Source organism: Plectropomus leopardus, chromosome 17 (genome assembly GCF_008729295.1).
Source record: "Plectropomus leopardus isolate mb chromosome 17, YSFRI_Pleo_2.0, whole genome shotgun sequence".
Lineage (NCBI taxonomy): Eukaryota > Metazoa > Chordata > Actinopteri > Perciformes > Serranidae > Plectropomus > Plectropomus leopardus.
The window spans coordinates 6413377-6439781 of NC_056479.1; the positions used below are offsets into that span (position 1 = coordinate 6413377).

General features: G+C 42.3%; 1 protein-coding gene across 6 annotated transcripts in view; it reads right to left on the reverse strand.

Moving 5' to 3' along the window:
* Positions 1-2675: 2675 nt before the first annotated feature.
* Positions 2676-26405, reverse strand: part of LOC121956111 (RNA binding protein fox-1 homolog 3-like) — a 546203-nt gene continuing 522473 nt past the window's right edge. For 5 of the 6 annotated variants that reach the window (XM_042504222.1, XM_042504225.1, XM_042504223.1 and 2 more), the window contains 6 exons: positions 26201-26254; positions 19986-20118; positions 18182-18221; positions 15778-15836; positions 13055-13133; positions 10783-10864 (listed from right to left, as the gene is read on the reverse strand). In XM_042504222.1, coding sequence (XP_042360156.1) covers positions 10820-10864; positions 13055-13133; positions 15778-15836; positions 18182-18221; positions 19986-20118; positions 26201-26254 — 410 coding nt within the window. In that variant the 3' untranslated portion in view covers positions 10783-10819. Of the gene's footprint in view, positions 2996-10782; positions 10865-13054; positions 13134-15777; positions 15837-18181; positions 18222-19985; positions 20119-26200; positions 26255-26405 lie in introns of those variants that run through there. The other variant, XM_042504227.1, reaches the window with a different exon arrangement.

Genomic DNA, 26405 nt, shown 5'->3' on the forward strand with positions numbered 1-26405 from the left:
TCTGTTTTTGTTGCATAAGTGCATAGATCATTCAGTGGACAAAATCGGACCATGTGACCAACCCATAATGCTAGTAAGCCAAGAAATAAATAAATAAATAAATAAAAGCTTTGGTTCTTCATCTCTGTCACTTAACTCGACCATTAAGCTGATTTTTGCCTCCCAGGAAGTTCCTGTCAAAGTAAAACTCCAACCTGCTCCTGAGTCGTTTCTGACCCACCACAAGTTTGCTGTAAGTAGGCCAGATGAATCATGTGACTCTCAGAAACAAATCTACAGGTATAAAAAATGCTAAGCCTGCATATGATCGCTGCATGGGAGAACAAATGACCGACTTTACCCCAATTAGACTTCACAACAGTTAGTTGCCATGATATAGATACTCTGTAATATATGAGAAGCTGTCTACAGATGAACAGAGGTCGCGTGGGTAGGAGCCCTGATTCAGAACAAGTTTCTTTTTTTAACCTGAAATAAGATGAAGTTAATCAAGAAGTGTGAGGTGAGATTTACTGTACAGGATATTAACAGTACACACTGTAGTTTTGTACAGGAAGTCGGGAGCTTAACCTAGTGTTACCTTCTCGGAACGATTCACAGAAAACCACTACCAACTAAGTAGTGTACCCTGAACTCTCAAAGTTGTGCTTCACCCGAACCTGCTTGCCTCTGATAAAAAAAAAAGAAGAAGAAAAAGAAAAAAAAAAGTTTCTTGTCAGGGCCAGCAGGTTATTTCCAATATGCAATAAAACCGCCTGCCCACCAGGGTCAGCATGAGAACAGCAGTTCAGAAACCGAGGCTGCTGCAGGAAGCTGCGAGCTGCGCTTGATCAGCGGGGCTCCGTACATTAGCAGAAGAGCGAGCTCTTCCTCAGCAGTGATGAGCGAATGAAATCTGGGTCACGTCAATACACATCCGGGCTCCACTGTCATCACAGAGTCTCGCTGTCTCCTGATCAAAGAGCACTGAGACTGTGTGTTCAAATCATACTTTGGTTCAAGTAAGAAAAGAAAAATCAATATTCATAAACTTTTTTTTTTTTCTCCTTTAACTGACACCCACAACACCTTGCGCTAATTAGCAAGTCTTTCCCAGCTCCAATGAAGGGCTGAAATTACTGCAGATGTGATTCTTTTTCCTGAAGTGTCTGTTGGGTAAAAAAGTAGGATGTGATGTTTTGCATTTGATGGGGCAAACATTGTGTGTTGTCAGTCTATGAGTATCTGCACAGTGTGTGTGTTGCTGTGTTTGTGTGGTAAAAGGGGGGAATCGGGGGGAGATCAGTTCACACTATCACCATCACACTTTCAATCATATAACACATGATCACATGTTACAGTAAATATCAGGGACATATTTAGTTGGAGGGGGTCTGATATCTATGTTCGGGGGCCAGAGGCTTTCCTGCCCACCCCCTCTACTCCCTGACATCACCACAGCCCATATAATAGATATGTATATATATTTATATACAGAAAAAGAATACATACTTATTGGACACCCTAGACATTAATGTACATTCAAAGAACTGAACCAACATTCTTGTTTAAACACGTTTACAGTGACTCTTCTGATATAAAGAATTAAGGTTTTCGCTTCCACCAAATTAAAACTTTTTTTCCTCTTTAAAAGTTTTCAGTGCTGCAAAAAACGAAAAAACACACAAATAAATATTCTTAGAATACATTGACAAAAAAAAGAAAAGAAAAAAATTGACATTTCAGCCCTCGTTCCTTGTTACCGTTGGATGGGCACTACTGTATTTCTATAATGTTTTATCTAGCGACATAGTCTATATGCCTCAGGCTTGTGTTTTGGTTATGCACCTGCTGATGTAGTACAATGGGATTATTCGATTATAATTCAATTTGTTACATGGACGTTGATGAGTTATTCTCGTCAGGTGGAAACGTGCATCCTTGGTAGTTTGTATGCACCTTATCATCGTTGGTCTGATAGTTTGTCCGTCGGTGCAGAGTGACACAAAGGCTTGGGGCTCGGAGTCTGGCAGGTGAGTAAAGTCGGTGACTTCTGCGCTTTTTTTTCTCAAACTAGTCCTCAGTCATTGACCTCTGCTGGGGCGTGGAGAGGGGCAGACCGGGGAGGCTCGGCTTTATACCGTCTCACCGTCCCGCCGTGGCTCACCCCCCCACTCCCCAACGTTGTAAACCAGTGACGCTGCCCATTGGGGAGGGCGGGGATGCCCAATGGTGCTGCCAGAAGAAAGTGACATCACGACAGTATCCACGGGGGACGCTGTTAACAGTAGGCGTTGCCGGCCGGTGACACCGCAACAAGGAGAAAGGAGCGACATCACCAGCCCGAAAAGGAAGGGAGGAAGTGAGGAAGGAGGTCGTGGGGGGGTTGGAAGGAAGAAGGCGGAGCAGTGAGACCAGGAGGCTGACCTTTGACTCCACCCACAGGAAGTACAGCGTAGAAAGTGCTTCTGCCTGGATGCCGAGCTCTCCCTGCCACCTTTCTGTTTATGTTTTTGTTTACACGACCTCGGCGACAGAGCAGTGTGCCAAAGAGAGAGGAGGGGGGGGTCCTCCCTCCTCCTTCCTGCATACCACAGAATCAGCATCAAGGGCCAACTGTTCATCTCCCTTACCAAAAAACATAAAAACAGATTTGTACATATATACTGCTTTATACACACTTTTTACCATTGTAAATCACAAAAGTATAGAAAAATAAAATGTTTTATAATAACGGGACACTTTTCATTCTCTCTCTGTCTTTTTCTAACCGGCAAAAAGGTGGTCCCTGGTGGAAACTGGCTCACTCCGTCTGTCAAGTTTGTGGCTGGTTTGACACCGCTGCCGCGGCGCCACTTTGTACGCCTCCCGTCTTCCCTCGCCAGCCTCAGTAGAGGGACTCCTTCTCGTCTTCTTCTTCTTCTTGTGTTATTTTCTTAAAGCTAGTTCTCCTCCCTTCGTTGTTTTCATCTGTGATGTCCATCAATACTGAGTACAGCTCTTCCTTTTGTATTTACTGGAAACAGGGGAGACAAGTGGGGAGACTGGTAAATATGCAGAATGGGATGTTATGATAGGCATATAAAATGAGAGGTCTTATTAAAAGTCAATGCGGAGCAGCAAGTTTATTCCTTTCCGAATAAGTTTCTTGCTTGTCAAGGAAAGAATACGCTAGAAAATAGTTCTTTGAAAAAAAAAAATACAAGTAAACATCTGGGATAATGTACGGAGTAAACACAGAGTTTGTGTAAAGCTCTCCCGCCCCGAAATTTCTCTGTCTACGTAACGTACAAGGAGAAAATGTTCACAATGTAAGGTTAAGACACGGACTGAGACGGAACAGCCGAAAAGGAAACAACGTTTAAAACTCGACTGCAAAAAAAGTTTGAGAGCAGAGAGACAACAGCTTCATTCACTTTTCATCGCGTTCTTGTAATGTGGCATGAAAGTAGCGGGAGCAGAGGCCTTCCGCCTGCCAAAACTAGTATTGCTGCTCTCCCCAGAATAAAGATCAGAGTGCTCTGTAATCATACAAGTGGAGATCGGCAGTTTGGCAGTGCAAAGTGAAAATCTCAGTGTAATGGGGCTAGATGGAAGCAGGGAAGGGAAGGGGGGGGGGTTGGGATGTGTGTGGGTGTCGGGGGCAGGCGAGGCGAGTGTCCCAGGACCCTCGTCATGACAGATGCTCGCTAATTCAGAGTGATCTCCAGCAGCTCCGTGGAGCCTCTGACAAAGAAATAAATAAAGAAATGAAAGAAGACGAAGCTTTAATTTAGAAACGCCTTTGTAGTGCATTAACCACCCCCCGATCCAGAGAGACAAACAGTCAAACAAGTGGCGTGCTCAATCAGCGTCTGCCCTGTCTCTCCTAGTATCTGTCTCGTGGAGGAACTGGCCTCACCACATCTCCTATCTAGCCTATACCTCGGATTTACTGAGCGCTCGCCAGGGACTGCCATACAAAAATATCCACACACAGTCTTATAGCTCAGCGGGGAGGGAGCACAATAGCGCCGTAGCTACATATAGTCCTCACTGACAGGCAGCCTAGAAGTGGAAGGGCTGCAGAGACAAATATATTAATCACCCACAGACGTGAAGGATTCAGAGGAGGGTTAGTTCAGGTGCTCCTTTCAGTCATAGTTTGTTAAAACAAGTCTCTTTTGGCATTAAATCGGGAGCCCATTAAAGGCTCAGTTCACCCAGATTACAAAAAGATGCATTTGTCAACTTGCATCGTGTAACATCGAGCCATACAGATAGTTTTAGATGTGTCTCTGAGAGTTCTACTACTACCCCAATACAATGAGGGTAAATTGAGTTTTTGGCGCTAGCAACACTCAAATTCTTAAAAACTGACATACTAAACTCTTGTCTTTTGTCAGACTGTGGTGGCAAAAAGAGTTCAACATGCAACTTTTACTTGATAATAAGACAATTGGTATTTGTTTCCACTTACAACATCAACAACGTCATATTTATGTTTGCCAATTTCTGTTCAAACTCCAACCAAATGGTCTAAGTGATGTATCCATTCTGCTAATGTTACCCTCAATTAACAAGAAGCTATGATAGCGGTTGAGACTTCAAACAACTTTAAACTTCAAAGTTAAAACGTTAAACTTTTGGTAATGGAAGTGCTTTCTATCTGTAGTCCAATACATCTGTAGCAAAATTTACTAGCCGAAATGCAATCTTGGAACCCCTCAGTTATCGTCTAAAGCCAAGCTTTATACCATCTTTTCCAAAAATCTAGGGTGTTCTAGAGACTGTTCTCATAAACTGTTCATTCATTGTAACATTAATGCATCTTCTTAGGCTACGCTGTAACGTTAGCTAACTGAGCTGAATGAGCTAACGATACTGTAAATACTTCTCCACAACGATATGGTTGGCGGAAACAGTTCTGTCAATTCTGGAAAGAGACATTGCTTTTTAGTTTTTCAAATGCGTTATTTTGGCACTTTGAGCACCAATTCACACAACAAACAGTCAATATTAAAAAACAGCACTACAGGCAAGAGAACATACTTTTGACTTTGGGAAGAACCATCGCTTTAAGTCACATTGTGTTAAGCTCTCTTGGCCACCATAGAAATACAGTTTTGTATCCATCTGTATGGCTAGACACCACCAGGGCTAAGTGAGAAAACACTTTTAACTAACAAATAAGGTGCTTACATACAAAAAGGAAAAAAAAACAACAACAAACAAACAAAAAACAAAACCAAAGAACAAAACAACAACAAAAAATATGATGGAGAACCCTTACAACAGCATCAACAACATCCATGTGTAAAGGCAGACATAATGTTCATATAACTGCTTTATTCTGACACTCAAAACAATCAGAGATTACTTATATGTCACATATCGACAACAAAAATAATTCATGAATGAAGAAAAAGTCATAATAGTATACTTTTACCTATGAAATGAACCCAAATGAAAGTTACTTTACACCTTTCAGACAATATATTCTCATTATAGAAATTACATACAATTCAAGAACAAGTTGAGCTGAATTGAAAATACACAGATAACCCCACTTCATATAGGAATACATATAAAACAGTTACTCAGAGAATTGCGATATAGTGTGTGTATATACATTTAAATGTATTTACAAGTACTGTAACTTTTTTGCTTGGTTCTCTTTTGTACAAATCTTTTAGGTGGACTAATAAATGCACCTGCCAGCTTATCAGGGCTTAGTAAATACTTGTATTAAATATAAATTATGGATAAAGAATATTTTCTGCTGATATGTAAACATATTTCAATACTACTATTAATAAGTACAAACAAATGTTTGGATCAAATAGAGGTCTGGTTGCATATTAAGCTGGTTATGGAATACAACAAAGACAAACTAAACCAAAAAATATCAAAGTTTTAGTTTTTTTTAATAAATTTACATTTAAATTACTTTCGACAAACTGTAAGCAGAACTAAACGGCTCAGACCTCTACAGTACTGACTACAAGAGTTATTTACATGTTTTGTCTTTCACGTTTAAGCCTTGATAAGCTGACACTGAGACAGTTAAACAATGCTAATTGCTAAACTTTTTCTGTAAACTGTAGACAAACCCGTGCAGACTGATAGGAGCAATTCCAGATGACAATACTCAAACCTGTCCCTGTAATAACATGACATGGCAATGTACTGTGTGCAGCCACAAACATTTCTCTACTTATTTTGTTATTGTTTCCATTAATGTTGACCGGCACTAACAATCTGCAGATGTCTGTTATTATTTTGTAAGAATAAACTTGTTAGGAGTGAGGACTGTTGGTTACTCTGTAGAATCTGTGAGTAGCAGCTCAGTTTGTTGCCATTGCATATGTTATGCTTTAATATAGAGTGTGATCACTAAAAGCAAATTACAACAATTTTAAAGGACTTAAGAACATGTCCAATAGAACATGATGGATAATCTTGTTTTGGTGCATTTTTTGTTTGTTTTGATTTTTTTTGCACATAAGTTCGTATTTTGTGGTTTTAATTAACTGAGCTTGATTGGAGATACACTGATATAAGCTGAACAAAAATTTTAACACAACACCTGTTTTTGCTCCCATTTTTTACAGGTTTAAATTGAAGGCTTGGACTTTTTTCACATACTCAATAGATATATTTCTCTCAAATTTTGGTTGCTGTATTGGTGTGCACGTCTCCTTTTCCAAGATAATCTATCCACCTGACAGGAGTGGCATATCAAGATGCTGAATAAACAGTGTCATTACTACACAGATGTGCTGGACAGTCACAGTGAAAGGCCACTCAAAAATGTGCTGTTTGATCAAACAACACAATGCCATAGATGTTAGCCATGAAATGAATGTGCATTTTACTACCATAATTTGTCTCAAATGTCGTTTCCATTAATTTGGCCGTACATCCAACCGTCTCACAACCGCAGACCACATGTAGCAGCACCAGCAATGATGTAAATAACTGATGCAATAATTAGTCTTAACAACCAAAAAAAATCCGCACAAACTGTCAAAAATGGTCGATTGGAAGTTCATTTGCATGCTCATTGTCCTCACCAGGGTCTTGACCTGACAGCGGTTCATCATCGTAATAGACTGGTGCGGTTCTGAGGCTGGTTGGATGTACTGCCAAAATATTGGAAACACTGTAGATGGAGTGTCTTGGATAAGGAAAAGTGCTGAATTGGATTTTTACAAATTTGTGACCAAACTTAGAAATATATTAAAAAAATGGTGCGCTTTAGTTTTTGTTCTTCAGATTTGATCTTTTAAATAATACCAAGTGATCTGTGACATCTCTTTAAATTACGATAGTTATTCTTAATTTGAGATCACGCGCTATTAATTTGTAAGCACAAATTATAAATTAAAGAGCTCAAATACATAATTACATATTAAAATTTGTTATTCAAATTAGTGTAGTGTATGATGAATGCCTGATGACGAAACTGATATTCTATTCTCTTGCTTGACTACTCAGTTAAATGAATTGCGGTTCAGTCCTGTGATACATTCTAACATTATGTTTGAGATTTTAGTTTATGGTAATGTTGTGTTGCTCCTCCTCACATGGTATAAATTTACATAAGGTAGACATTTTTTTGGATTTTTTTGTATCTATATGACAATTTGGCTCAACTTAAAGTTAAAAATCTTGCCACTGACATATCTGAGGTTTTTGTGATGTTGTTACAGGGACTAATAGTAAAGCCACGTATAACTGTTAGCTGTTAACTGTTAGCTAACTACGGTGTGTTAGCATTCTGCACTCACCTCCTCCTTCATTCTCTTCCCAACACACACGCACGCACGTGCGCGCGTGCACACACACACACACACACACACACACACACACACACACACACACACACATTCTAATGCATATATATGTAGCACATAGGCATACACATTCAGATCAGAAAAACAAAAAAATCTATTTCAGTCCAGTCTAGGTTTCTAATAGTGGTCACTAGCTAAACACCCACACATGTACTCTGGTGCAGAGTTTATACGTTAAACTCTTGTAAATGCACAAACCAGTTCTCCCGTTTGAAAATGGTAAAAATAATATTCAAAGTTCATCTTGACTCATATAAAAACCCCAAATGGTGCGTACGTACTAGCATATAAAAGGAAGAACGATGTTTGTTTACCCACATAAAGATTTTCTTTGACTTATGAGATAATGGGTTAATATTCTTTTTCTTTTTTTTTGATATACAACATTACTCTATATCATTTTAACATCTTGACTAAACATAACTAGCTGTATATGATACTTTTATAAATATGTTACATCTCGTAAAGTTTTGAAAAAGCAGAAAACAAATAAAGTGCAACAAACAGATTTTCTTTTCTTTTGAGACCACAAACACTTTTGTGAGTACATATAAATTAAATACTATTGGCATTAGCTTTGAGTTGTATTTCCATAGCTGCACTGAAATCTTGACAGCTTACAGCTACACAGAGAGTTTTCTTTTCAACCCACCTCACGTAGCACAAAATTGTAATAGAAGCCAATGCAACCACTGTATGTCGACTAAGAGGCGAGCACTGCTGCACTCTACACACATTTACATTACATCTCCTAACTCCTGGGTGCTTTTATATAATATCTAACTGTACTTGTGTGTGTATGCTGTGTAAAATTAGTTATACAGTATATGTCTATATATATATAATACAGTAGCTTTAATAAAGAACAGTACAGTCTTATTTTATCATCCTCTCTCGGGGCCTCTGCTTAAACAAAAATCATCTCTTGTAGACAGCCGCGTTGCAAAGAGGACAAACCTGCTGGTTGTGTTAGAAATAAAACTATCCTGCCTGCTGAGGAGTGAATAGCACTGTATTCCAGTTTGTGAGTTTCAGTTAGCTTATCCTGAGGTAAAACATTTTGTGCAATGCTTAAAAAAGAGACCAGTGACTCGTAGCAGAACAGCCCTCTGTCGGGTTCGCCCACCTCGGTGCTGTGTCATTAGTGAGTGTGAGTTTATGTGGAAAATGTTTGGTGTACGAGTGAGCCTTGAGTACAGTTCGTTTGCTGTGGTATGTTAGTGACATTATGCAACCATGTCTCCTGCAAATTGCATTCATATCCAACTATTTCGCGATTAGATTTTAAGGAAACAAACTCTGTAGACAAACAGAAATTGATTAATTGGTCACCCTAACTGGGTGTCTGTGAAATGTGTCAACAATCCAAAACCAAAGAGATTGCACTAACAATAATATTTAGAAAATATATATAAAAAACTAAAACCAGCAATTTTTAGGCATTTTACTTAATTTTAGGCCAGATTAGGCCTGATTGACGGATCAATTATCCAACCCCAGAGTCACAAACTGCTGCTGAGGAAAAAAAGAACTCATGGGGAGCTCTACCTGTGCTACGACACTCTTGTAATAAATCCTATTTACGAGCTACAGTTTGTACTGAGATGGTTATTAGTCGTGATGTTCCATAGGACTGCTTTACATTATTGCTCCTTTTGTTGCATCCCAGTACAACATTCCAAAATAGCTACAAAATGTACCACAGAGCTGGGTTAACAAACAACTACTAACACAAAAATACTGCATTTTTTAAGTAAGGTCAGAATTTTGGACAAAATTCCAATCAACTATAGCAACTGATGGCAACTTAGAAAAGGGCACTCTGCCATTTTTATATATAAGGTTGAGTTAAATGATTTAGAAAGCTATTTAACCAATGAAAAAACATATATAATGTATTCTGTGATTTCTGGAGGAATTCTATTAAGTCTGGAATTTTTTTTTTTTTTTTTTTACCATTTTTTCAGAAATCCTGTACTAAAAAAATGTTTATCAAGAAGGGTGTATGAAAGACAAATACCCTTAAGAGTAGTCATTTTAGGCAGCTAAGAGCACATAGTAAATTTGGTGTGTGTTCACTTGAAATTGGTCTTGTGAAGTTTACATACCATTGCCAACTGCTAGCATGAGAAGAATTGTAAACCTGGGCTGCTACTAGGAACACCTAACACTCTACTCCCATTGGTTGTACTCAGTCAGCATTACATGTCCACCTGTGCAGAATAGTTGCATATAAACATCCAGTAATTTGCAGGAGACTTGGCGGCGTATGAGTATTGTGAGTCCAAGACAGATATCTGACCTCCATGACCCTTTACTTTGCATGCTGTCATACCACATAGTTCAGCTTGTAGGGCTCCACTGCAAGTGCACAACAGTAGGACACTCCAACGTTGAAAGAAAAAAAAAGAAAGCAATCAGAGCAGTGCTGTCTTTGAACTAAGAATCACCAAGGCATGTTAGTCAGCACGTAGACTGAGCTCTACATGTGTTAAAAGGAAGGTTAGAAAATTAATTGGAATGGATCAGTGATCGTTGTCAACCTGATCAGACCTGGTATGTTTCCTGTTTGTCATGTATATATCATTAAAAAAAATGCCCCAGTATATTCTTAGTCAGATGACAGCGGCTGCATACACACACCTCTGAGCATGCATCATGCGTGCTGCAGTAGGCTCACATTGGTTATGGTGACACAGCACCCATATACAGCAGTCAAGATAATGCACATGTGCATAAAACTTTCCAAAAGAAAAAGCACAAAATGAATACAAAACAAGAGCAGACCAATGATGACATCAAATAGGTTGTTGTAGAAATATCGGCTTGAGAGGGTGTCAGGGGAGGGGCTCAGCATGGGGACCTGGAAGCTTTTAGTTTGATTTAGCTCTCCACCAAGGACCGGGCGTTTGCTTGTTTTGTGTTTGTCTTTTTTTTTTAAGATAGTTTTTGTTTGTTTGTTGGGGTAATGTCTCTGTCTTTTCTCGCTTTTTTTCTTTCTTTTAGTAGGGAGTGAAGCGACTGTACCCTCCTCTGTATAGGCTAGCCTGCAACATCAAAGATGAAAAAGTACCAATCAGTATTCAGGTGACAGCTTTAGTCTGTTTCTCTTTTTCCACAAATTTCCTTCCTTTTTCCATGCAAGTTTTTTATATGGGGTTTCATATCGGACTAACGGTTTCCATATGGGAGTGATCATGGCAGTTTGATGTATTTAAGCCAATAATCAGTGTGTGTGTTAGGAACAGGGTCATCTGGAGTTAAGCTGGATTGGTGGACTTAGAGCTCAATTGGGGCAGTTGATTTAAAAAAAGTATTGTTAATATAGTAGCATAGAGCACTTTATTGCAAAAAAAGCTTGGGCTTAGTTATTTTCTTTAATTAGTTTCATTAAGAAATAAATTAAATTGCTTTTTTTTAATCGGAGCAAAACCATTCCTTTTCAGGCCGTAACAATATCAGAGATTCAAGCAAAGCTGAATAAGTTCAGAGAGGTTTAATCACAGCTCCTTTTCAAGTCTAGTGCAGGTGTCTGCACCTTTCTGGAGGGCCAAACCACCACAGGATATTAGCCCTTAGATTTAGCACCATGCTCAAGATATCTAGGGCAGACACACACATAAAGCATGCAAGTGGGCCTATGCATGCACACCTGCACATGCACCCACACACTCGCGCGCACACACACACACACACGCTCCTCTCATCTTTCAGTGGCTCTGCTGCAATTAGGAATTCAGACAAACTCCAAAGGCTACTGAATGTCTTCAAAGGCTAATTTTGCCTAATTTCGGGGAGCCCTCTTGCTTGTGTGAAACTTTCATCCATGCAAGATGCTTCTGTACGCTGGAAATGAGTAAAGACAATTTTCCAACCTCAACCTCAGAGGAACTAATTATTGTATAGCTTTAAAATGCAAAAATGACTCCTCTCTGCTGCAGAACCATTAATCAAATATGATTAAAGAATTAGGAACCAAACTGGTCTTTTCTCTTCAGCCTATGAGTTTATTCGATGTTGGCCTCAGCGCAGCCCTGCTCCCAGTAGCCCTGCCATTTGTTCAACACCACACCAAAACACACACACACACACACACACACACACACACACACACACACACACACACACACACACACACATACACACACACACCCTCTCGAGTCTGTGTTAGCTCCCCTGAGCTCCCAACACACACAACATTAGCTCTGATATTTTTAGGGGCCAAATCCAGTCTTTTACTTTCACTGAGCGGAGGATCAAAGTGTCACAGAAATGGAAGGAAATTTGGAGGAAAAAGGAGAAAGAATAAAAAACATTCAAGCACATTTTTTAATTAAGTAAATGAAGAGGAAAAAGAAATGTCTTAATTAATGAAAGCTTTTAGCTAGCAGCTGCACCGGGGAACTGTACGCCTTTTTTTTTATGTTGTTGAAAAATCGCATGCATGCCGGAATGGTAAATTTGAGCCATTTCTCAAGCTGAGAGCACGCCTCCGATCAAGCTTGTGGGCAGGAGGGGAGGGCGAGACAGCTCCCTCCCTCCGTCTCGCTCTCTCTCTTTTTATGTCCCACGGCACACTGCTGCATGCGTTTGATGGTCCTTAATCTCTAGGTTTGGTCTGTGAGCCCGGTCCCATCCCCTCGTCATCGTAAAACAAAAGCAAAGAGAAACTCTCTCTGAAAAAGATGCTTTTTTATTTAACATGACTTTTCATCTTTGATGTTACAGTGGCTGCAAAAGCTAGCTAAAAACAGACATTAACAATTCAACTTCATCCCTTCAAAGTTTGGTTTGTCTGAATGGAAGAAAAAAAAAACAAAAACAAAAACAAAGGTGATCCAACTCTTAAGTGAGCTGAGTGATGTAGAACGAACAGAAAGCTTGAGAATGTATGTTAAGATGAAAAGTTTGCAGTAATCACTCATTCTCATATCAGGAGGAACTTGTGTCAAATTAATATTGCATGAGGTGGCATAACATAAGTTTGTTGCACTAAATGTCTGAGCCAGTTTCCACATGCTGGGGTTTTACTGCTCAGCTCCACTAGGGTGTGCCAGATAGCATGACAAAAACTAAATCAATTGATGAATAAATACATAAATAAAAACCAGTGACTGCTGCAGTCTCTGGTCTTTATTTTGAAGTATGTGGTGTGTGTGTGCGTGTGTGTGCTAGCTCGTGTTGTGATCTTTCAGACAGGGTGCAGACAGAAACAGGCGGCGGTCTCAAAGACTTACCATAGTCCCCACACTGTATGTGGCGGCAGGGCCAATCGTGTGGTGGTAGGGGTCTGCTGTTGCATAGACTCTGCCATAGCTGCACAACAGGAGGCACAGAGAACACGGTCATTGATCTATCATTGACGAGGAGAGCAGAACATTTATGCATGCTTGTTTAATGCTCAACCCCTCAAGTCAACTCTTTCAAGTCTCTAACACAATCAATTATTTCCCTCCTCGGCCTCCTGGGCTTCCTGCATTATACAAGGTGGTTCAAAAAGGGGAGTTCAAAGGTTGGTGAATTATACTTGTCTTTTCATTGTCATCTTGATTAGGCGCAAGGAATAGGTAATGAGCAGAGAGGGAGAGAGAGAGAGAGAGAGAGAGAGAGAGAGAGAAAGATGCAGAGGGAAACAGTTGGTGCTGGAGGGCTTGGTCTCTCACCCTGTTCTTGTTTACCCAGGCTGCACACTGGGCGCACGCCCCTGTCTTTTCATTGTTGCTGGTTTGGAACTAATCCTTCCAATTTCCTTCTGAGACAGGACAAGATGTGTCTGCCTCATTTATTTATTTATTCGACTTCACATATTCCTCTATTTACTTTCTCTTTTTTTTTCTTCAATGCTCGCTTGCAAATGAGGGTCTGCACGGAGCAGATAAGGCACACCCAGCCAAGGACTGAGGGCACCAAATCAACCAGGAATAAAAAAAAAAAAAAAAAGTGGAGAGAGGGAGAAATTCTCCTAAAGGAGACAACAAGACATACAGTGTTCATGCCTTTTGCATGAGCTACATTTAGTTATATAAGATCTAAATATGGCTCGGCCCGTTTAAGTCCAGCAGCACCCAAGGTCAGCGAGCAGGACGTGAAATCTGAAAGGCTGTCGAGGCTCCTTGGGGAGGAGCCCAGTGCCATGAGATGGTCAGGGGAAGTCTCCATGGTCCTCTTATCTTCAGTGAGCACCGAACCCCACAGGCCCTCTAAGGCTAATATATCTACAAAATGACTCTCACCAGAGTGGCACTGCTGACGACCGGCAGGTCAAACCACCCTGTACAATGTCACCCAGCCTCGACAGAGCTGATTGGAAGCCAGCAGCGACTCTACAATGTGACTGGCTCCTCACAAGGCCTCTTTGATACATCACACTCGCTGGGATGAACTCTGTTTAGTTACTTAAAGGGCTTTGGTAATGCAGTCTGTGAGCACTGTAGGCTTTTCAGATAATAAATGTTTCATATTTTGCAGGGGTTTCACACGCCTTTCCACAATCCTGCTGACCTCTTTTTATGATTGGCTGACTGCTCCACAGTTAAGTCTGATAAGGTATTGCTGAAACAATACCAACAAACCCCTATTGATCCAATGGGCATGACCGCTTATTCAAAAGGAAACAAACAGACAAAGCAAAACAAACAACTTGGGGGCGAATTACATTAAATCTCAGGGAAAAGTATAGGCAAGAGAAACAGGAATTAAATCACTCTGAGAGGGAAAAAAAAAAGATAAAAAAAAAAGCCGCTGTCCAATTTCTGCTCTCGCCGAGCACGGCTGCTCATAATTCGAGCCGCGGCGAGGCCTGATAAATCTTACATTATCGATATGATCTTCAGGCGCTCAGGCAGGGTGTACGTTATCACAAGTGACATGCTCAATCCTTCCCAGATTAGATTCCCAAACCAGCCCACATCCCGGCTGACAACGGCTTTCAGGGGCCGAAATGAATCAGCGACGCCTCCTCAAACGGAGCACACCTGAACCAGAGTGACATCACTCAGAAGTGATAGAGTTCCTGCCGGTCCATCTCTCCCTCGCTCTGTCTCCCTGCCTCCCTTCCACAGACCTGAGGCCATTCATAAATACCGCAGTGATATACCCACTCTCCCATCACAAGCAGAGAGTCACGACATATATCACTGCTTTTCTCATCCAGTCCAACAAGGTTAGTCTCTTTTTTTGTGTTCTTTAGCTCCGAGCTAAAAAGAATATGGCGGTCTGCCTAATAGATAAGATAACTGGGGAGGAAAAAAAAACAAGAAACCTTTAATAACCTACATAGAATATTATACAATGCTGTTGCAGCAGCCTCTCATTCATCACTTACATCTTCTGCCTGTGATTGGCTCACAGATGTGTTGCTTTTTGTTTGGGAAACACTTCTGTTGCTTAAACCAAAAAAATCCACCATTTGCTACTTTGTTCATTTTGTGATGTTTACTGCATTCCGACACTTATTTATGATGAAGTGTGTTTGGCAATGTACTCTGTTTCCTTCAGTCTTCCTCATCTATTTCTACTCCAGTCAGTAATTTCCTCTATTTGACAGCCTGCAGGATCAACTTGTTGCTTGAAATCGAAGTTCAGATTAACAAAGATAGCTTGTTGAACACAGTGCAGACGTGTCTGTGATTTTTCTCGAAACTCAGCGTGTCTTTTATTTATTTAGCATTACATTCTGTTTCTTCTGCCTACTGCTGATCGGGGAAAAATTCCTACTCTATAATCTGTGTTTTCTTGAACATGTGCAAGAAACACAATAAAAAGATCAATTAAACATAAATCAATCCAATTAAATGGACTTTGCCTTTAAGACCTCTGTAGTCACATATATACATATATTGATTTCTGATCTTATATAATTTTACATCTGGGACGGTTAAAGCATAGATCATACATAAACAATCGCTAGATTTTGTGCAACATAATGATGCAAAAGAGAGTAGATGAGAGGGCTTCTCACCTGTCACTGTAAGCAGCGGTGGTGGTGGGTTGGGCAAATCTGTATGCTGCATAGCCACCCTGTAAAAATACCACAGTGTTAATCAATGATTAAGCTCAACCTGCGTGGAGAAAGGTTATAGATCTCAGAGACGCAACGGAAACAACAATGCAGACATAGAGCTTTAAATTGCCTTAATAGTTAAATGTCACTGCACAGTGTTTGGATCATCTGCCCACATTCCCCAGCTGCAGGGTCCCTTCCAGACACCAGAGGGTGCTGTTTGATATATGGTGTATTAGGCAAGTGGTGGCAACAGGGGGGAGTGAATGATGTTGCGAGCATATTTGGGGGGGGGGGTCACTGTCACACCATTCGCAGCAACAGCATAACAGAGGCCCACGTGAGCCAACTCCCCAAATTCAGCCCATTTTTAGATTGAGGAGACTCTGCTGCTACATTATTGAAGAAACCCTTTTTCCTTTACACGACCCCCCTGGCTCACAAATGAAGTACGAAGGCAGAAGACGGTCGGACCGTTGGGGAGTCAGGACCGCTGTATTCATTTGCCAGAGTGGGGAAGGAATTAAAGACCTCATTGTGGAGTGCTGCTATTACTCTCTTTGAAAAATGAAGCCGTTCTCCCACTGTTTTTCTATTAGTGCCAGTGGAGTGTGTGCCCATCTGCGTCCATACCGTGGATAGGTGGCTTTTAATAATGCATGTTTTCATTCATTTTTAAACTCAAGGGGGAAGACATCCGATGGAGAGTGGTGCAGAGAGGCAGCGCTGTGATGGTCGCGGCTGCGTGTGAAATCAGGTCAGGGGCCATAGCGATTGGATCTCACTCCTCCCGATTTCCCTTAAGGTTTCTCTATGGAGGCAGGAAGTTACAACACTCGAGGCAGATGACTTCCTGTGGGACAGCCATGCCTTGGGACTGCGCTGATTACAGCAACAGCCTGAACAAACACCGGCCAATAAATCACTCTCCCACATTGTCAAATCCTGCACACAACAGTGCAGCACATTTGTTATTTTGTCGTGCGGAGTGTGCATTTGTGCAGTCGTGGATGTGTGTCCTCCTACATGGCGGTGCGTGCATGCATATGTATAAGCACAGGCGACGTACGTATGCATCTAGTTTCCCCCTTAATGTACTGGCAGGTAATCTATTTCCAAAAGGGAGCTTCGATACATCTGCCGGCTGGTTTTGACAGCGAGCCACTGTCCACTGAATGATTGTGGAGGACACTGAGGGCTAAGGGACGGCTTCCTCTTGGTCACTCGAGACCTTCACGCACACTCAGCCAGTCTGAAGCAGTGCAGTGGCCAGTGCCAAAACTAATGGCACTAAAGCACCAGGGGCTAGCGTGACGGGTTGAGTGATGGACCAACCTGGCCAGGCCTTGGTCAGGGGACACTGGGGTGCAGGACTTAGCTGGAGGTGGCTGAACGAGTGTGAGAGACAAACAATATCACTCAGAGCACAGCCCGGGTCTCGTCTATGGCGGTGGATGTCGCTACAATAAAAACCAGTGAAATACAGTCCTATCATGTGGGCCGGTGTGTAAGTCATATATCACCGGGGTTCAGCGTTTGGCTCCCAGACACTAGTCGTCAGGGTGAAAGTGAGAGGCAACTGTCATTGCTGCTGCGCCCACTGTCATCTCGCTATCTCAGCAGACGGCGGCAGAGAGAGAAAAAAAAAAAGCAGCAGCAGAATCAAAGGGACAAATTACATCCCCCCGCAAACGTTTGGACTAATGTCAAAGTGGGGCAGCGTGGTAATTTCAGCATTATCTCCACAGCGTCCATGCTTTTCTCTGTCAAGGGCGACGTGCAGCAGGGCCAACCCCTGATATGACCCTGCCTGCACGGACAGTTCCAGAGGGACGGCTAATCCCTTTATCTGCTGCCGCTCGTCTTATCTCCCACATGGTGATGGCTGGGAGGAACCGGCTCCACTCAGGCCTGCGTAGACCCCCTGGGGCAAGCAGGGATATCCCAGCCAAACCCTCTGAGTGTACACAAACACAAAACAGGAGAGTGGAGGAAAGAGGTAGCGCTGAAGGGGGGAAGGAGGGCTGCAGAAGACAAGCCACCTCAAAAACCCAGACAAATCTAAAGTAAGAAATGACCTAACTTGACACGGGACACTGAGCCCGGGTCTGCCTCTTTGCCAAAGTCTGAGATCATATGAAGAGAGAGGAGAGAGAGGAGGGAGGAGCTGTGGGGGTTTTAAATTTTGTTGTTGGGTTTCTTGGCACAGCAGACACAGGCCTAATCGACGCCGGCTTGGCAGCGAGGCCGGGAGAACGCTGGGGGCTGAGGAGATCACGTTTTTGTCTCCAGGGCTGGGCTTTTTGTCTGCTTTGCTTCTGTTTCATCTAAGCAGGCAAGAAGAAAAGCCAACTGTACTTACATAGATCTCTGCACCATAGAAGCCATCTTGGTACACCACCCTGCGAAATTAGAGAATAGAAAGCGCCGTTAGTTGATTTGGTGAACGTGCTACTGCTTCGACCATTTGAGGGGTCTGCGGGGTCAGCTCTCAGCAGCTTACGTGTACTGTACCACAAATAATGAATGACACATTAAAGCGAAAAGTGCAACCGTTTCACATCCGCGTCCAATTTTCTGCTCTGGTAAAATTGTTTGTCTTTCCAGTTGCTGCAGTGTTGTCAGGAGGGCTGCTAGTGGCGGGGGAGAGGAGGGGAGGACAAAAGAAGGCAGCGAAGGAGCTCCATCACATGACTACGCTGTATAAATCAAACAGCTGCCATCAGTAGCAAAAGGCCCTGGAGTGGGAGGGAGGGGAAAGGGGACGTGGGATTTCCAGTCCGGGCTTCGGCAAGCGAGTCTCTCTGCAGTAAGACGGATCCTGATCTAATCACAGATAGACAGCTATACTGGGCCCTCGGCCGGCCTCCGTCAGACCTCTCCCACGGCCACACAGACCACTGCTGATAAGAGACGAGTGTGAGGCAGGGCTGCACAAAGCCAGGAGATCAGCATAGACCCTGGTCACAGTCCAGTGAGATCTGCCCAGTAATACGCTATCTCAGCTCTCTACAGCTCTCCCTGTGGCTTTGTTAGTCTCTCCTTTGTCAATAGACAACTGACAAATATAAGGATGGGCAGAGTTAGGGCATGTACATACCTAGATAGCAACAATGATTTTATTCCCAAACAAAGACCCCTCTAGCGAGAAGAACAAAATAAAAGGACAACAACTAATGGCCAGTATTTTTACTCAAACAAACTGTAAATACCATTAGTTCAGACTCTATATTTAATGACATTATGTCATCTATTCTTATGTAAGGACTACGGCTGTCAAACTATTATTTTTAATTTTAAAAGTTAATTGCGATTAATCGCATTATTTAGTCACATGTTTTCAATTCCATATATTTGCAACACGTTATGTACAGACCTTAATAGCATTGTGATAATGCGTTAATGCTGACAGTCCTAATAAGGACAAAACAGTTTTATGACACGTCCTGTATAGAGCATAAAGTACCTATTCTTGATACATAATCCCGGGTTCCCACACATTTTCATGGACAAAATTTAAAATCTTTTCCATGACTTTTCAAGGACCCATCTTTTTTTTTTTCTTGACCCACTTCCCTTGCATTTTTCGAACATCTCAGCTTCAAACTGAATTCACACATACTTTTAGCTAGCTGGCAAGCCTGAAAGGAGAAATGCACGTGGGGGAGAAAATGAAGAAACATATGTGTTTGTAAACAAAACACTGGTCAAAATTGCATATCAGCACTGAAAGCTACACAAAATACATTACATTATGTGGAAGGTCATCCACAGAAAATTATTGTAACAATTCATTACACACAACAAAATTCTTATTCATTTGGGGACATACTTTGTTACCAGCACTTATTATTATTTTTTACCAGCACTTCCAATGATTTTTGCTGATTTCATGATTTTTCCAAGCCTGGACCTGGGTAATTCTGTGACTTTCCCAGGTTTTCAATGACCATGGGAACCCTGATGATCACATAGATATCACTTCTTTGACAATACCAGACAAATATAACTCCAGCATGTGCATGCGAACAAATAACTGGAGCATGAGAGTCTTGCATGCACATTCACACACACTCACACTTGTAGTCATGGACATGACTAAAAGTCAGCCACTGTCTGAAGTGCTCACTGTTGTTTTCTAGATTTAAGTTAAATTCGATACTCACGCTCCGTAAGCTGGGATTGGTGGTGGCGGTGGAGCTGTGCGGAACGTGTTGTACACAGCCCGCCCCCGACCTCGCAAGTGGGCACCCCTATAGGCCACCGTAGCGCCTGTGGCAGGGTAGGGAAACCCTGTTACTATGGAAGAAAACACACAAGAGAAGAGAAAATGACTTTCAGAGAACATCCTCGACTTGGCATTGCTTACCTTATGACAGAATACATTAGAGAGAGACGTGTGGCACTGCTTTCCCTATGACAGAATGCATTATGGGGAAGACAAGGAAACAATAGATTTAATCTTTTCTAGGTGCGCCTCATCGAGCACTCTCCCCTTTCCCAGCTCGCTGCTTTGTGCCGTACTCAGCAAGGATCCACATTTGCTGTACGCATCCTTTCCTGATGCCTGGCGAGGGGCAGCCTTGAAGCATAGGCAGGTAATGGATGCAATACCACTAGTTTCGCACCACAGCTTTTGCATAGTTTAGACACAATGGGCTAGCAGCGAGGAGAACAGCAGGAGGGTGGACGGGGGAGAGGTAGAGGGCGTTTCTAGGTGTGGGCTACAGTCAAAAGGGAGGTGAACATTGTTGAGCAACCCGACTAGATGTTCAGAACTTCCCCCAAGGGGAAATGGAGCAGATGGGCTGGACAGCCAAGGCCCAAACCGCAGCATGACCCCTATCTACTAACCCATCTGTGACCATCTTTGACCAATCACACCTTACATATGTCCTCTGCTGACGGCTAAACCGGTGAAAAAGAAAGGGAGGGTTGTGGTAAAAGGCTTCAGGGTGGGTAGCAAGGGGTTAGCGTGATGGTGCGGCAAAACGTCCCCGGTCACAGATTAGAGGACAGCGACGTGATCCTCAGCTCCCTACTTAACCTTCAATCAGTCCAGTGGCTGTCTGATTACAAGCTGTGGAGGTGCATACAAACACACCGATCTCTAGACATGATTAAGTTGACTTCCTCTCCTCTAGCAATCGAAATTCCTTCACACCCCCATCACACTGTTCTTCACCCTCCCCCAATGCCTAGTTCATCACAACACAGTCATCCCCATCCCCATCCCCAGCAACGCCCCCTCATCACCCTCCCCTCACCTTATTATTCTTTATTCATTTCCATGACATGTTTTGGCCGAATTCATCACAGACCACTTCACTTTCTCCAATCAGAGATCACTGTGTGACTGGGGAGCTGTGAAGCTCCTGTCTGGTCTTGTTGGGGGGTGACTAACACAGGTTAATAACATGTATCCAATGTGTTTTAGATGAACCCGCCGGCACCAGGCAGTCCCTCGCAATGGCAGATAAACTAGACCGCAATGAAGATCCATGGTAGCTCGTATATAATCGGTGGCATATAGGTTTTTTGCCTGGGGAGCGACGGCCCCGGCGTTACTGTGCCACGCGCGGCGTTAACCCTGCAGGTAGACGAGGCCAGTGAACACCCTAATGAACGATGCACACCCTAGCCCCACTGCCTCAATAAAGCTGACAGGGAGACAGATTAGTGGTGCTTTTAAAAACACAGAGAGCCAGGTTTAATGTCTTCTGCCATTAACATCACGCTCCATTAGTGGGTTCGCACACATATTCAAACTCTGCGTCTCATTTGGCCAGGTAACGCCCATGTAGCCCCCCCCCCAACCCCTGCCTTCCTCCACACACCCACCAAGGTGCATGGTGCTTTGTTTGCTGCCAACGTACCAATAGACTGCCTGGACTCGCAGGGTGCCCCCTTTCCCCCAAGTGATTTATAATGCTGACCTTGACATTTAAATTAGTCTCTTTTTTTGGAGCAGTGGACATCTGAGTGTAGTTGCTAAAGGGCAAAAACAATCCTCTTTGATAGTTTTCCGAGGTGTGTTTCTTCCCCCCCTCTTCTTAACAAATTGCTACTATTTCTGGGCCCCAGAAAGTCCAATTGCCTCTTTCTTTCTTTTTTGGAAATTTGTATGCAATATGCATGCAGTGATGTATGTGAATGTAAACTTATAATGAGTTGGCGATAGGCTACACTGCTTCAATAATAACCCATAAATCAAAGGCACTGTCACACCTTGGTAAGCCCGTGAAAAGCAACAACAGCTACGGCGTATGAGAGCACAAACCTGGTCTAGCCACCAAAGTCAAACACCTTTTCCGGGAGGGGGGCTGGAGAAAATATGAGTTATGCGTTGGAGGGCGGCGGGGTCACGCTGCACCTCATATGTCATATGTGTCAACTTGAGAGAAGCTCAATACCTGCAGAGCCAGTTGGACCTGAGGTAATCCAGCTCTGTGCCAATGATGGGGTCATAACCGGCTCCCATAAAGAAAGATCTGATTTTCCACAAGGTTGATCTCTCTAATACTTCCTGCTCAAATACATCGGGCAATGAGCACTTAATCCACGCACTGGGGACCAAAAACAGCTTAATCTAATCAAGAGTCTGGAGCTTAATTATCCCCCTAACGTACACTCCAACAATGAAAGGATCTGTCTACATATATTAAGATGGCAATTAGCCTTTCTTTTCTGTCATTTATACAGCTGCTAGCTTTTCACAAGTCCTCGAGAAAACTCCACCTTAGTAGCAGAAAATGTGAACCGGTGAATGAAAAGCTACTCGTCTCCTGCCTCCCTTGGAATTAGCTGCAGAGGAGAGTCTCCCTCTGTTAGCCTGAGGGGACTGGCCATATGAAGGGATTTCTAAATGGCAGCTGTCCATGGTGCTGAAAACATCCAACAGGAGGAATAATCCAGAAACGTTTGCCAATTATTGTAAAATGAGCTAAACAGTGCAAAATGTACTGCATGCAGCTCCTTTTCTGAATGTTTTCTTATATATTTAATTATAAATGAACATGTTTTGATGTAATAATATTTTTGCCAATGTTTTGTTATTTTGTAAAAGAAATATGGAAAAAACAAAATTATTGCCAATTTATATGAATACATGGATCCATATCAATGAGCATGAATACTTGTGCACATAGATAAAAAGGTTCTTTTTATATATATATATATAGATACCCACATGCAAGTATGCATATTTAATTAAAACTCCATGTGCATATACAGAATCCTACACACTAGGGATGAGAATCACCGGAGGCCCCAAGATACAATGTTATTGTCATACTTAAATCACCATACAACAATGTTGCAATTTACAGTATCGCGGTAACATAGCATGTTTTCTTTCTTTTTTTTGTTTTTGTTGTTGTCGTTTGAAACGTTCTATTGTACAGTGTCTTTGAGTTTGTGGAAAGCGCTTTATAAATAAAATGTATTATTATTATTGTATTATATATATCTTTATGTCTAATAAAATAAATAGAATATATCTAGTGAGCTGCAAAAATTTTAATTTGCATTTGCAATATTAACCCTTTGAAACAACCTGAACAAATTAGCTCAATTTCTTTCAAAAACATGGAAAGAAGGAAATGAGTAACTAAAAAGGAAATGAATCCCCACATAGCACAAAATTAGTTTAAAAAAAATGTACAAAAAAATAAAGACCTAAAAATTAGCCAAAAAAAGCAAAGTTAAAAAAAAAGGCCACAGGATTGACCTGGAAAGAAAGTGCTTAAAATATAACGATAATTGTGTAACCTATTTCTCAACATTTAATTATGATAACTATAAATCTAGTTGAATGGAAAATGGACATACTAAATCTACTACTTTCTTGAAATGTGTGGCACATTTCTTGCCAAGGGTTCAAATATTTAAATATTTGTGAAAGGCATCTGAGCCCAGCACAAGAAAATTGTTGTCAATCCAGATTTCAAAGGGTTAGCAATTCATGAATAATATTAAGAAAAAAAAAACAACAATAGTTGGTGTCCCCCGTATCAATAAAAATATTGCCACACAAAAATATTGCAACATTATGCACTACCAATTTTTTTCCCCTTTCCCTACTACAAACTGTTCCTGTGCACAGTCACATTTCTACCAACTTAACAACACGCCCACTCACTGTTTACATAATAATAAACTGCATAAACAGAAGTGCACATGTGTCATCAGGCAAACAAAATGGACCAGGACAGAGACAGTCAGCTGGTAGCAGTTATATATGGACAGACCTACATATACGAGGTGTTGGAGGACACCGTCTGAGGTTTGTTCTACAAAACTTTTCATGTAAACCAGATCAGCGCACAGTAAAAGAGGACAAAGGTGAGCACAGATACTGGATGCCTACCAGCTGCCACACACCATGATTTGTGCCACTGCCATGTTTTTATTGCCAATCCCTCCATTTGACTTGGAACCCAATCACCTTGCTCCTCTTTCCCCCAGACCACGACCCCCCCTCCTCTCTGTAGCAAGCTTCTGGGGGAGGTTTGGGTGATAGGTGGCAACAGAGGACATGGACTCAGGGTTGCCGCCGCCAGCCTGTACCCTGCCAACTACTTCCCCCACCCCCCGTCCTCCATCAGTAGGAGGAGCCAATCTACCCTGGAAGAGGTTAAGAGCGGGGAGCCGGCATGAGGCTCTCATCCGTCATTCTCCTGAATGGGTTTTGAGGACAATAAACCTGTAGCGCCAGGACGAATGGAGACGAAGTGTGCTGTCACTGAGCCAGGATTTATGGCTCCCAATTTCACTGATCTCCCGCACAGAAATGAGGACTGATAAACAGTGATTAATCGCCTTTATATCCCATTTTACTCCCACCAAAAGTATATTAACTGTAGCTATGATGATTTTGGAATAAGTCCTGCATCACGCGAACCTCATTCTTGTGTTATTTCTTTTTCTCACGGAAAGGCAGGAACATCATTGTGAAAACCATGGTCAGAGTTTTTTTTTTTTCGGAGCTAAAACGGCCTTTTGCTGCTCATTAGGGCGGTTTTGTTTCAAAAATGTATCTCTTATTTATGTTTCCCATCTTCCCAGCTGGCAAGCATATGTTGTCGTTTAGGCTTGGCAAACTCCAGTGCCATGTCAAGACGACTTGAAAAATTAGCAGCCAATAAATCACCCAACCCCCTGCTTCCCCTGCCTGGAGTGGTGGACCACACTCCCTCTGATTTATGAGATGATTTGGGAAGTGTGTGTGTGTGCGTGAGTGTGTGTGAGTGTAAAATGGGAGAAAGTGCGCATGAAAGAGGGGGACATGCATTAGTGTCTGTGTTCTACATAGGTTATCTATTTCTGTATGCTGGAATGCTTTGGTCCGAATGTAAAAAACAGAGCAGGGGATAGTGCGTGCCTATATAGGTCTGTAAATCGGTTGTTTATGGAAAACTTAATCAACATTTTTAATTTGGTGAAAATTCCACCTGACCATGGCATATATGTTTGAGCATGCGCTGACAGAGGGATGTGTGTATGTTTATGTGTGCGTATAATTATCAGGAGAAGATGTTGAAACCAAGGGAGTGTTGGGGGGTGGGGGCGGGGGGGGTGGAGGAAGAAATGGGTGGGAGGCAGGGGAGGAGGCATGGAGGGGGTGAGGGGTTGGGGATGAAATAAAAATGATAGATGACTGCTTTCTGTCATGGACAGTTATTTAGAGGTTCGCCGTAAAGCTGTCCAGGGAATGAACAGATTTTAGTCTAATGAGCAGAAAGGAAAGCCGTTAAAGTGGCGCGATGTGCTCAGCACTTCTTCCAAATGAAATAGTACCATTTCCCCCTCATTAAAATGCAAAGGGTTCATATAACATACAGCAATAAAGCTGGCATGTCGAGGCAGAGAGAGATAGGGAAAACCCCACTGAGCTCATCTCATTCCTCCATTACTGAGACCAGAAGGAATAGCGGCCTTCGACAGGGTAGGTGCCAACAATATCGCTCACTCAATCTCCCTTATTCGGTTAGCTCTGTAAAAGTCAATCTGGCGCACTTGGCAAATCCATCCACAGCAGCAGCCTCCACAATCTGATAACAGTTGCAGGGGCGCTTGCTCCTGAAATCATTTTTTTCAGCTTTACAGTTGCACACCGCGCAAACAATGGCTCAGGCTCCCTCAGCCACTCAGAGAGGCTTGGATCATCCACTGCTTATCTGGGCCGCTCTCAGATTCACTTTGATTTGAGGGGAATTTCATGTTCAGTAGGTTCAGGATGAGCCCGATTGTAGAAATTCCGGGGTCAGATTGGGATTGGCTGCGGTTGATAGTGGCCTCAGGTACGGTGCAGTGCATGTGGTGGAAGACAGGTAGAGAAAAACACTCAAAATTCAAACAGCAGAGGCTGTAGGTCTCTTACCGGCATACAGTTCAGGACCATAGACAGCTCCCACCACTGGATTCAGCTTCCAGCCTGGTGAACACAAAGAAACACTCAATTGACAACAGCTACAGTTACATGCACACTGACATTCCACTACTATTATTCAAAATATGACAATATTCTGCATTTAATGCAGCTCATGTAGACAGATTATTCCATTTGAATATTCCAAACAAGGCCT